The sequence below is a fragment of the Gallinula chloropus genome, assembly GCF_964237585.1.
Source record: "Gallinula chloropus genome assembly, chromosome: 20".
NCBI lineage: Eukaryota > Metazoa > Chordata > Aves > Gruiformes > Rallidae > Gallinula > Gallinula chloropus.
The window spans coordinates 1022967-1035366 of record NC_140105.1 but is presented as its reverse complement, the minus strand read 5'-3'; the positions used below and the strand labels follow the sequence as shown (position 1 = coordinate 1035366).

Below are 12400 nucleotides of genomic sequence, written 5' to 3'. Positions count from 1 at the left end.
AAAGTGAGGTGGGATCCCACTGGCTGTGTGCATCTTCCAGTGACTGTACTTCAGCCCTGGTGACAGAACAGCTGGTAAAATACAGGCAGCTCAGTGATTTTTGGAGTTGAGTCCCAGAAATGCACAGTGACTCGAGCAGGAATCCTCTCTTCCCACAGAACAGCATCCTTTCCAAGCAGCTGGTGTTCATTGTCCCTTGTGTTCTGCTGTCCCTCTCCAAGCAGCACTAATGCATGTCTGAAATGTGGATGAGCCATCCCAAAATCACCCTGCCATGGAGCAGCACTGGCACTCTTCTGTGGTACAGACTGGATGTGGTTCTGAGCGTGTCACAAGCCTCTCAGCAGTGACTCAGGCTGCCTGCCAGAGCTTGGCCACCGGCATCTGCTGCTAAACTCCCCCTCTTCTCTCCATTTCATATCCTATTAACTCTTACAAATGCTCCTGTACGAGCTCATACTGTGGCAAATGGGCCTGTCCTGAAGCTGCTCTGAAGGAATGCAGGGGTTGATGTGGTAGAAGGACTCTCAGGTTCAACCCCTTCCCTGTATACGCTCTGGATAGTGCTGGTGGCATCCATCATGTCTGTCGTGCTCCAGGCCTCACTGGAGGGTGATGTATGGGCTTTATTAGCGTCTCCCAACTCTGACAGTCTACGTCTCACTTCAGACAGTCGCTTTCTTTGTTGTGCAGGACAGGTCTTTGAGGACACAGGAGGGAAGTGGGTGTGTTTCACATCCCACATGCCAGATTTTGGCATCTCCTTTGTGAGGCTGCAGCTGGTGTTGAGGGGCCAGTAGCACCCACTACAACCAGTGATGCCAACCAGAGCCATAACCACGTGCCCTTGATACATGTAAAGTAGAATTTCCCACCTCACAGGAGCAGAAACATGTTTGGGTTGGTGCTGGGACACTATGTAATTAGGGGTTAGATGTTCTGACTTGCTTTGCTAAAATGCATCCTTGAAGAAGATCTGAAAGACAGGCAAAGGGGAACCACCCTGCCCCAGCAGCTGCCAGAGCTGGGGGTGGCCAGAGAGCCAAGGTAAAGGTGGCAGGGGCAGTTCACAACCACCCACCCAATTAAAGGACTGTGCAGATGACCCCGCACCCCTTCAAGGAGTGTGTGTGCTAACGTGCAGATGCTTGACCAGTAGCAGTTGGTGTGGTAATTACTGACCAATTAGTGTAAGTTTAGGTGGGTTTCTCTAATCCTGTAATGAGACCAGTGGGATGTTGTGAATTCTGCTGGCTGTGTGGAGTTACCCCAGCCCCATCTCCACACAGACATGGAGTCATTCCAGTGCCTCTGCCCTGTGTGTGTCCTGGTGTCCACAAAGCAGATCTTACACCTGCTTTACCCATGGAGGCAAATAACTGTGCCTGAAGGGTTCTGCTGGGTTGGTTGATGCCCCAGCAGCAAACAAGATCTGGTTTTTATTTGGAGGAACGGATACAAAGCTGACCTTGGGAGGAGGAATGACTCCTGTGGTGTAGGTCACCATAGGGACCCTTCTTCAGGTAAATCTTCATACAGCTGCAGTGAGGGCAAGGGTGATCTGTCCCATCACAGAACAGGGGCTGAGGGGTGGGGGGGGGCTGGGGGGCAGATGGGAAGCCTCAGCACCCGGGGGTCCTGTGTGTTTTGGAAGAAGGGTAGGAGAACACGAAGTTTGTACCTGGTTGGAGTGAGGTGGGGGCAAGAAGAGCCTGTGTGTGGAGGTGATTAAGATGCAGAGCACTGAGGACAAATATGTCAATTTTGCATCTAAAATTAGCACTTGGGGGCCTAAAATTAAACACCTCAATTACCAGGTGTGTGCAACAGTCAGATCTGCTGTTGATTTGAAACCAGAGTGGGGGTATTGAGCAGAACTGGAATTCATACCAGAGCCTTAAATCTCCAGTATGGATTGAAGACCAGATTGAATGGGGCCCTGGGCAACCTTGTGTAGCTCCAGGGCTGGAGGTTGGTGTCCCTGCCTGTGGCAGGGGGTTGGAGCTCTGTGACCCTTGGGGTCCCTCCCAACCCAGACCATTCCATGATTCTGTGATTCCCAGATCCAAAATAACCTCTCCGTGCCTTTTAGTCTCCTCCTTCCCCTCCCAGCTGTTTTTTTTCCCTGTCAGATTTGCCCCTCCTGATACCACTGACCAGCTTTTCTCCTAAAGCTGTGTTTTCCATTCGCGCGGGTGCCCACCCATCGCTCCCCACAGACAGTGGCTGTCCTCAGTACTCCTACAACCAGAAGCCAGCTTCCAGTTATTAGGACATAATAGACTGGGGAAGATGTGTGGGATGAGTCATTTGTTTTTCAGAGTGGTGCTCTCCATGGAGAGGTCAGCGCTCTGCTCACAGCCCACTGCTGAGTGATGTTGAGGATGACTTTGGTTACTATTGCGTCACTGGGTTCCAGACTCAAGTCTTGCTCTATCAATTAATCGCTGACCTTTGTGATGTGTTTTGTGTTCTTGAAATATGGCAGGGACAATCAGATAAAATGAGCCTTCTGGGAGCCTGCCCTCCAGGTTTGCTGTCCTTTAATAATTCCTGCTGCACCGTGCTGGCGGTAGGCAGGCACGGCTCCTTCCTTGCTGGACTCTCAGTACATTACCCTTGAATCTCTCATTTCCTTTGTTTTTTCCTTTCTACCTCATATTACTAATTGCTCATCAGCAATGTCCTGGACTCAGGGAGCTGCTCACAGGCTTGTCACACTTCCTGGTGCTGTTTGGGACCCTGCTCTGGCCAGTAATGATGCTCCATGTGCCAAGGCACCTGCTGGATCCATCTGCTTACACCCTGGTCAGGCTGTTAACCCCCTGTTGCCTGTGGGAAGGAGGTTAATGGCATTCTCTCTTCTCTTTGGGGTGACAGTCTGCTGTGATTCTCCATGCCACATCACCTCAGTCTCTCTGTACTGTAACTCTCTTGTAGTTCTTGCCTTCTTCTGCTCACCAGCTGTGTGGTACCCAGAAGGCACCTTCTGCTTTCACCGTGTCAGCACACACTGGAAAAGTCAGTGGTGTTTTTCTTGGCTGCCCTGGACGTGGCAGTGACTCTTCTGTGGTGGGTCTGAGTGGTCACAAGCCCCCCAGAAAACCTGCTCTGGTGTGGGCCCCTCTCTCTGTGGGCTGCAGGTCCTGCCAGGAGCTTGCTGTGCCAGGGGTGCTGCTGTCAGGGGCACATTTGGGGTTTGCCTGTGTCTCAGCCTTCCCAAGGCGGTGGCCTGAGCCCTCCCTGGTGTCTCACCAGGAGGTTTTACGCCTGAGCACTGGGATATGTGGGAGGAGGAATGGATGTGATGGACTGGCTTTGCTGTGGATGTGTGTGTAGGACTGAGGGAAACTCGTTTGCTGTGCCATGGGGGTGACACTGGAGGAGTAAAGTTCAGGAATGTCCCTTCCCTGTGCTGCCCCCGGGACATTGTGCCAGACACTGGGTTTGGGTTTTGGGGTGTAGCGCCTGTTTCTCTCTTCCCACTGCACAAACGCTGTTCAATCACTCTGCTCAGAGCTTTAGCTGCTGTGGGGAGGTGAGCATGTGTCCTTTCCTGTCAGCAGGGGAGGCTGGCGGTCAGCGTGTCCCCTGGAGGAGGTGTGGGGCAGAGCCTCAGGACACACATCACAGCGCTGATTTCAATCCTTCCCCTGGGAATTTCACACGTACCGAGCTGGGCAGGGCCCTTCACAGCAACATCCTCTTCTGAGCTTCCAGATAGTTCTTTCAGGCAAAGCCCTGCCTGAATTCCTTGCTTTTTAAAAATCCTGGCAGCGTTACAGCCCATCGTTACCCTCCCATCTCTGCCTGATGAACACAGGGCTTGTCAGGGTTTGCTGTCCCGTGCTGGAGCCTGGGTTTGGGGCGCTGCAGAGCGCTGGTGGGTGTTAATCCTTCCCTTGGTTTGTCGTGGCCCTGTAAAGCCCTAAAGCTCCTGTCTATAGATGTGTCCAGCACACGGTTACTGGGGTTGGGCAGGAGGTCACAAGCTGTATCTGCCATCAGTAAAGTCTCCACTTCAATTTCCTGCAATCCCTGAAGACGTGGAGCTCAACCAGAAGCTGCTTCTGAGTTTGCCAGCTGAAGGGATTATGTGCTCCTGTGAGCCTGGAGCCGCTGGGATTTACAGCTGTGTTTTTGTCTGGTGGCAGCAGCATTGTGGTGCCAGCAGCAGGAGGTGACAGTGGATGGAGCACACAAAGAGACTCCTCGCTCGGCTTGGAGCACACCGTCAATAGCTCCAGCTCCTCAGGCTGCAAATTGCACTCTGTTTCCTGGTATAAAAGTGGAATTATCAACAAGAGCAGGTGTCTGACTTCCCCTCACCTGGGTATTTCTACTGAGCACCCCAGAAGCTCGAAGGAACCTGTTACGAGCCGGGCGGCAGGACAGTGGAAGAGTCCGTGGTCTGCACAGAGCCTGTGTCAAGTGACTGAAAAGCTGCTGGAGACTTTCTGCCTTGGAATGGGATCCAGTGCCAGCTCCACACCTGCAGATCTCCCAGCCTGTGGCTGCAGAGGCTCCTGCCTTGCTGGGTGTGAGCAGCTGCTCCGAGGAGCTGCCACGGCTGCCGGCCAGACGCAGATCCCTTCTCACGCTGGTTTGACATCATATGTGAAAGCCCCTCAGGGCTCTGGCCAGGGCTGTACCTGTCAGTCCCTCCCTGTTGTACTCTGGTGTGACTGATGCCTGTTGCGAGGGGACTGTTGGGGTGCTGCCTCTGCCTCGCGTGCGGGATGGAGGGGTGGGTGAGAGGCATGGGGTGAGTGGGTGGCTTGGGGACAGCTGGTCCCAGGGGTCTGGTTGTCAGCTGGGGTAGAGTTAGAGGTGCCTTTCACAGGCAGCTGGGAGGGGACATGGCCAGGCAGGGTGACCCTGCCAGAGGGGTATGGATACTGTATGGCATCGTGCTTCCCTGGCCAGGGAGGAGGTGGCAGCTCGGGCATGGGCCAGGCATCAGGTCGAGTGAGAGAATTGCCTTGTGTACCCTCTGCTTTGTGTGTCATAGGTCCTGTTGTTGGTATTTCTCCCTCCTTTTGCAGTCCTGGTAAACTGTCCTTATCCCAGCCCACCAGTTGTACCTTTTTTGCTCCAGTTCTCCTCCCCATCCCACTGGGGAGGGAGCAGTGGGTGAGCAGCTGTGTGGGGCTGAGCTGCTGGTGGGGCTGAACCACGACCACCCTCAGAACCTGGGCACACCAAAACACCACATGCCCTGTTCTAGTGGTGAGGCTGGGAGGCAAAGGGAAGTGGGGCTGCAGGCTGCTCTGCTGTGTGGAACATGCCTGTGGGCTCTCCAGCTGGGACCAAAGCAACGGTGAGCAAAGGAGAGCAGCAGTGTCCCACCAGCAGATAGAAATGCTGCTCTTCTGAGCTGCCAGGGCATTGCTTCACACACAGGCCCTCCATGCTCCTGGGTACTGCTCAGCCCTGCTTGAGTATGAGCTTGTGCTGCTGGTCACAGCAGGGAAACAGGTTGGGGAGTGTCTGTGCTCCCACACATGTTTCTTCTCTCTAGGTGGATGAGCTGAAGGCCAAGCTGGCAGCCCAGGAAGTGGAGCTGAAGCAGAAGAACGAAGCTGCTGACAAGCTGATCCAGGTGGTGGGGGTGGAGACAGAGAAAGTGAGCAGGGAGAAAGCGATAGCAGATGAGGAGGAACAGAAAGTGGCCCTTATCACCCAGGAGGTGGAGCAGAAGCAGAAGGACTGTGAGGAGGACCTGGCCAAAGCTGAGCCTGCCCTGGCTGCTGCCCAGGATGCTCTGAACACCCTCAACAAGGTAAGGTGAAGATTCCTGTGGGAATCCAGTATTTCCCATCTGCACTGGCCAGGGGCAGTGTCATGTGATGGCCCAAGGTTTTGGGCATCATATTGACCCTTCTTCAGCTCCTTCCCAGGCGAAGGATGAGCGATGCTCTTGGTAGGGTTTTGCCAGGGAAGACTGACTCCCTTGGGACTCCTCCCTGGACAAGGGTGTCCCCAGAGATGAGCTGATTCTCAAGGGGAGCTGTCTATTCACCCTGGTGCCTGCTCTCCTGCTGAAGGTGCTGAAATTTGGGCTGGATGATGGCCCCATGGAAATGAGTGCACGGGAAAACTTCAACAAGGGAGTGAACAGCGAGTACTGAGCATGGGGAGGCAGTTTTAGAGGGACTGGGGGCTGTTTATAGAGGTCGTTATTTGGAAGGGTTTCCTTTTTCCTTTTCCTCACCTTCTGAGAGGGCAGAAAACCTCCTGCTCCCCTAGGCAGCAGGGAGGGGTGAGGGGCTGGTCCCCAGTGGGAAATAAGGAGCTGGGTTGGGGTAAGCATGCGTAGCGGTGATTTAAAGGCAGCGATGTTCAGAAACCCAATTTATCAGATTGATGGCTTGGGAGCCTGACTCTATTAGTGGCACAGGGAGAAGAAAGGCCATTTGTTTTTGTCTAACAACCTTGTTTTCCCCTTTTCAGAAGAATCTGACAGAGCTGAGGTCCTTCGGGTCGCCGCCTTCAGCCGTCAGCAATGTCATGGCAGCCGTGATGGTGCTGATGGCGCCGGGAGGAAGGATCCCCAAGGACAGGAGCTGGAAAGCAGCCAAGGCCGCCATGGCCAGGGTGGACGGCTTCCTGGACTCCTTGATCAAGTTTGACAAGGAGAACATCCACGAGAACTGCCTCAAAGCCCTCCAACCTTATTTACAAGACCCCAAGTTCAAGCCTGAGTTTGTGACCACCAAGTCCTACGCGGCGGCCGGGCTCTGCTCCTGGGTGGTGAACATCGTGCGCTTCCACCAGGTGTTCTGCGAGGTGGAGCCCAAGCGACAGGCGCTGAGCAAGGCCAACGCCGAGCTGGCGGCTGCCCAGGACAAGCTGGCCAGTATCAAAGCCAAGATTGCAGTAAGTGCTTGCTCAGAGGGGGGACCCATCAGGCAAGTCACCACGCTGGGAGAAACCCTCTGCGTTGGAGAAGGCTGCTTCTCTGCACTCTGTGTTTTAAAGGGAGGGGTGGGAATCCAGGGCTCAGTCCCTTGAAGTCTTTCCTGTCCCTTTTCCCTACATCCCATCTGTTCTCCTCCAGCCTTGCTCACCCCTTTAGAGGAAGGCGAATTATTAATTCTTATTATTCCGACCTAATTTTTAAAATGTAATTTCCCTCTACTCGTGGGTCCCCAGAAAACTCATTAGCTCAAACCAGTATGTTCCCAGTGCGCAGCACAGGGCCAGGGAGGAGGAACCAGAGGCTGACTGGGAGCACTGGGTTGGGCTGGTTCCCTGTGCTCAGTCCCTGGCTGTGGGGAGGTTTCCAAGATGAAAACTGCTCCAGTACGAGTCTAATAACTTGTCACCACTCAGGTCCCTGTCAGCATGTCCTGTCTGTCATCCTCATTTAGATTTTTGTTGCTTCAAGCAAAAAAATGTAGGAAAAGACCCTAATAGGACTGGCTTGGTGAGATGGGAGGAATGAGGCCCCTCAGATGGGAGGAATGAGGCCCCTCAGATGGGAGGAATGAGGCCCCTCAGATGGGAGGCAGCGTGTGTCCCACCACTCGCTGTTCTCCAAACCCCACCTTTCCATGGGATGCTGCAGGTCTGGGATCCCTCATTGGGCAGACAGGATCCTCTGGAGCTTGCCTTTGTGCTGACACCCTGGCTGGTGCCAAATCCCCATTAATAACCAGGGTGTGACATCCACCTTTGGATAAGGGACTTTGAGATACACAACTGGAAGGGGCAGCGTGGCCCCTCCAGCTGAGCCCGTCCCAGCGCTTCCACTGGCACGTTTCCACGTTAGCAGATACAGATTCTTTTGATGCCTCCCAGAGCTTATGAGTCTTAAAACCCTTACTACACTTTTTAACTAAAAATATCTAAAAAAGATCTCCAGAGCTCTCTGGTCGGCCCTTCCTGCTGCAGATGAAAGGAGGGCAGGCGCAGCACCTGGAGCAGGGATGGATTTAGAGATCTTTACACACTAATTCTCCCATCTCAGATGTGAAATACAGCACTGGGGAGCTTTTTTCATCCTTTATGCTGCTCCTTTCCAAAGCTTTTAATGCCTGAGCTTTTCTGTTTGCTTTTTTCTTCTTTTTTTTCTCCTCTTTTTAACGAAGGGGGATTTTGTTCAAGGGAACGTCAGTCTCTGGGGGATTACTGGGACTGCACTGGCATGCAGCCCTAAACCTGGCTGGTTGAGGTGAATTTTCCCCTCTGCAGATGGGTAATGATACCCTGCTCAGCATGGGGGTGGATGTGGAGGTATATCCTTGCTTATCAAGCTGGGATAGCTTGGATAGCTTCGCTGATGTGAAGCTGATTCATACCTGCTCCCAGCTGGGCGCTGAGCTGTCACATCCCCATTTACAGCAGTAAATGAAATACTCTGGTTGCTGGAAGCACCAAGTGCCTTCTGCTCCCCGTTACCTGCCTGGGGAACGTGGTTGCTGGGAATCTGGGGAGGGTGTGGAAGCAGGATGAACACTCACAGGTGGGAACTGTTCTCCATGGCTCACAGATGCCCATATATCAGATCACACATGTGGTGGGGTCCTATAGATACATGTGCACATATGGCTGTAAGGACACACAGGCAGAAGCTTTCCGTGTTATTAATTCTGAGGCTGGTTGAGGAAAAGCTGCTCTGTGTGTCCTGGAGAGCAGCAGATATCCCTAATAGAATCCTTTTTCATTTCCAGGTTTGTTTCTAGTGTGTTAAAGCTCAAAGAGCGTTGGAGTGATTTACGAGCAGCTCAGCCTGCAGCAGTTTGCATCGCGTGCAGATAAGATCAATTATTGCTGCTGCTTCTCTTATCAGAAGCAAAATGCTCCAAGCACTTGAGGGAGCGTTTTTGGGTTAGACCAGAGCGTGAGCAGCTCTGTCCAAGCAAAGAGCTCTTTTTCTGTTTCTCTGGGTGCTTTGGGCTCTTTCTGCTCCTTTCCAGCCATGCAGCACTTTGCAGATGACCTGCATGTGAGATGGTCCCACCACCCACTGTGCCCCAAGTTGGGCTCCTCACAGAATCAGAAGGTTGGAAAAGACCTTTAAGATCATGGAGTCCAACTGTTCCTGTCCTGTGCTAAACCACATCCCTGAGCACCTCATCTCCCCATCTGTTAAACACACCCAGGGCTGGGGACTCAGCCCCCTCCCTGGGCAGCCTGTGCCACAGCCCCACAACTCTGCCAGGGAAGAATTTTTCCCTCCCAGCTGAGCTGACCCTGCCCTGGGGCAGCTTGAGCCCATTGCCCCTCCTCCCATCTCCTGTCCCCTGGCTGGAGAGACCATCACCCACCTCTCTGCACCCTCCTGATGCAGCAGTGGTGTGGGGATGCTGCACACCAGCCTGGGCAGTGTGAGCTGCTGTGGAGCTTGGCCAGCCCCATGAGTCATCTTTGGAGAAGGGTTTTCCTTAAAACTGTGCTCTTATCTTCTCCTTCTTTTCCTCTTTCTCTTTTCCACGGGCAGCGCCTCAACGAGAACCTGGGGAAGCTCACTGCCAAGTTTGAGAAGGCCACTTCAGACAAACTCCAGTGTCAGCAAGAAGCTGAAGCTACAGCGTGTACCATCGCGCTTGCGAACCGCCTGGTGAGTGTCAGCAGATGCCACTCCAAAGGCCTGAATGGGAGGTACCAGGTGCTGCTGAGATGCGAACCACGTGTGCTCAGTACATCGCATCCTCTCCTTTATTCTTGTTTGGAATACATTTCCTGTGCTGCAGCAAGTTTCAGGAATGGAAAAGCTTTGGCACTGGCGGGTTTCGTACGTCAGGACAGGCACTGCTCGTGTTTGGAGAGCTGGTGATGTCTCTTCACAGCTCTCATCTCCTTTTTGTTGCTCAAATGGGCGATTAAATACTCGCAGGCCAAAACTGTGTGCATCAAAAATGGGATTGTAAAGCAAAGGCAGGAATGTGCCAGAAGCTTTTCAGGTTTTGAAAAGACTAAAAGGTTGATTCAGAGAGCTGCAAAGATAATTAAAGGCCTGGAGCATCTCCCCTGTGAGGGAAGGCTGAGGGAGCTGGGGCTGTTCAGCCTGGAGAGAAGAGACTGAGAGGGGATCTGATCAATGGGTATCAATAGCTGAAGGGTGGGACACAGGGGCCATGGGCAGCCTCTGCTCAGTGTCTGTGGGGACAGGACAAGGGGCGATGGGCTCAAGTTGGAGCACAGGGAGTTCCACACCGGTATGGGACCCACCCCCTTGGCTGTGCTTCAAGGGATGGAGCAGAGTGGGAATGGTGCAGAGAAGGCAACACACAAAGAAACAGGATAACAGAGGTTACATCATTCAGTGAAGGTAAAGATTGCAGGGACAATCAAAAGGCTGCTTCTGTGGGAGGAATTACTGAACAGGCTACAACTCTTCAGCCTCAAAAGAAGGCAGCAGAGGGGGTATCAGGGGCTTGAAGTCATGAGTGGCAGGGTGAGGGTGACATGAGCATCATTGTTCGCTGCTTTTCCACTGTGCAGACAGGTTTTAGCCATTGAAAAGGTCAGGCAGCACATCAGAGGACAGAGCTGTTCTTGTGGCTGTATATTTCAGAGGGGAACTAGATCAGCTCCCTTGGCTTATCCAAGCAGAGCACATTCCCTAGGAAATCCTGGCTGTTTAGAAAAGCATCTGGAGGTGCATGTGAAGACAGCATCTGCATGAGAACTGGTGGCATAAACTGTCCAGGAGTAAGTTTGTGTGGGAAGATGGGGGCAGTTAGCCCTCAGAAGGTAGCAGGATTGCTGGAGATGGGACTTGGTCGAGTTGGACCACGTGGTGGGGAAATTCAGTGGGGATCTGCAGTTGGTGCCTTCCTGTCCTGGGGACCCATGTTCTGCTTATCAGTTTAAGATGGCAAAATAACCCAGTTTTAGGGGAATTTAAGGTGTTTGTAAGGCTTATCACAGGGGTCTGTGTTAGAGCTGGTCATACTTAACATTTAACAGTAACCAGTGTCCTATCAGGCACATTTGCAGCACCTCTTTGGGGAGGTTTGACAAACAGAGGATGTGGAGCAACTTTAGGGGGAAAAAAAAACAAAGAGAAAGAAGATAAATAACCCTAGAGTTGTATTTTTTGGGTTTGTGTGGCAGGGTTTTGGTAGCAGTGGGCAGTAAGGTGATGAAGAGCTGAGGGGCTGCCCCAGAAATCCTAATGCAGGGATCGTTGTACGAAACATGGCTGGGGAAGTGATGGATCCTCTCTCTGTGTTAGATGGGTTGTGGAGCAGACAGCTGGGATTCAGCTGCTGGACCCATCTCACTGTACAGGATGGGGAGGTTAGTGAAGTAATGGGTGAACATTTCCCAACCCCAGGTTTTCAACTAGAGCAAATGGCAGGTGAGTTCAGGGACAGGGTATGGACACAGCCAGATCCGGAGATGTTGCTCAAAGAGCCACCACGATGATCGGTGTGATCTGGGAATTGTAGGTGGGGGGACTCGCCTCTGAGAACGTGAGATGGGCTGAAGCTGTGAAGAGCTTCAAAAAGCAGCAGAGCACCTTGTGTGGGGACGTCTTGCTGACTACGGCCTTTGTCTCCTACCTGGGCTACTTCACCAAGAAATACCGTCAGGAGCTCCTGGATGGACTCTGGAAGCCCTATTTGCACCAGCTGAAGGTAAGCCCTGCTGCCTCTGGCCAGAACTTCTCATGTCCACAGGGGATCCCCCGAATGAGAGGCATCCCTGTGTCCCCACCCTGGGACTGAGGAGCAGGACATACCCACGCTGGGTTTCCCCCTCTCTGGGGAAGCTGTGGTATCCTTGCTCCCTGCAAGTGACCCAGTTCCTCCGAGCACAGAGGGAGCACCCTGCTGCAGCAACCCAGTGCCAGCGCTGGGTGGTCTGAGCCAGGAGTCAGGGATGGCCTAGAAGGAGGGAGGAATATGGAGAAGGGATTGCTTGGAGCAGACAGAGCTCACTGCCAGCTCTCTTGTAGGTCTGGAAACACTCCAGGTGGTTCTTCATGCTGGACACAGGCTCTGTTCCTGCTGGCCGTGCCTCTCGGCTGGTCTCACCCATGTCTGGTTTGAACCAGATGGAGACTGTCTTGCTTCAAACTGGCTTAATAATGAACTGATTTTGATGAGGTCCTCTCATGTATCAGTGAATGGTCTCCTGCAGGACTGGGCTTTTGAGCATCACTGCAGGAACTGGAGGTTATAGATACTGGTGAGATGTCAAGAAGCTTTTAAACAAGGGCACAGCTGGGCAGTGATGCCCAAGTCAAAATGCTGGGAGAATCAGCAAGCTCCTTAGGAAGAGAGAGAGAACCCCCCCGCCCCCCCAGCACTGTGCACTTCTTAATCCTAAACCAAGAATTAGGAAGGGCAGTATTGTGGCCTGACTCTGAGCTAAGTTTCAAGGTAGTGCCTGTATGTCTGGTGGCTCCAATAGCTGGCACAGATCACTTTCTAGTTGTCCCACC

The 12400-nt window shown here is 52.9% G+C and overlaps 1 protein-coding gene across 1 annotated transcript in view; it reads left to right on the top strand.

Annotated features, from left to right (window-relative positions):
- The window catches only part of DNAH9 (dynein axonemal heavy chain 9), a gene marked incomplete at its 5' end in the record, with an annotated part of 131683 nt that overhangs the window by 62165 nt on the left and 57118 nt on the right, over window positions 1–12400 (top strand). The window contains 4 exons of the mRNA XM_084273706.1: window positions 5522–5782; window positions 6454–6879; window positions 9446–9565; window positions 11403–11591. Coding sequence (XP_084129832.1) covers window positions 5522–5782; window positions 6454–6879; window positions 9446–9565; window positions 11403–11591 — 996 coding nt within the window. The remainder of the gene's footprint in view (window positions 1–5521; window positions 5783–6453; window positions 6880–9445; window positions 9566–11402; window positions 11592–12400) is intronic.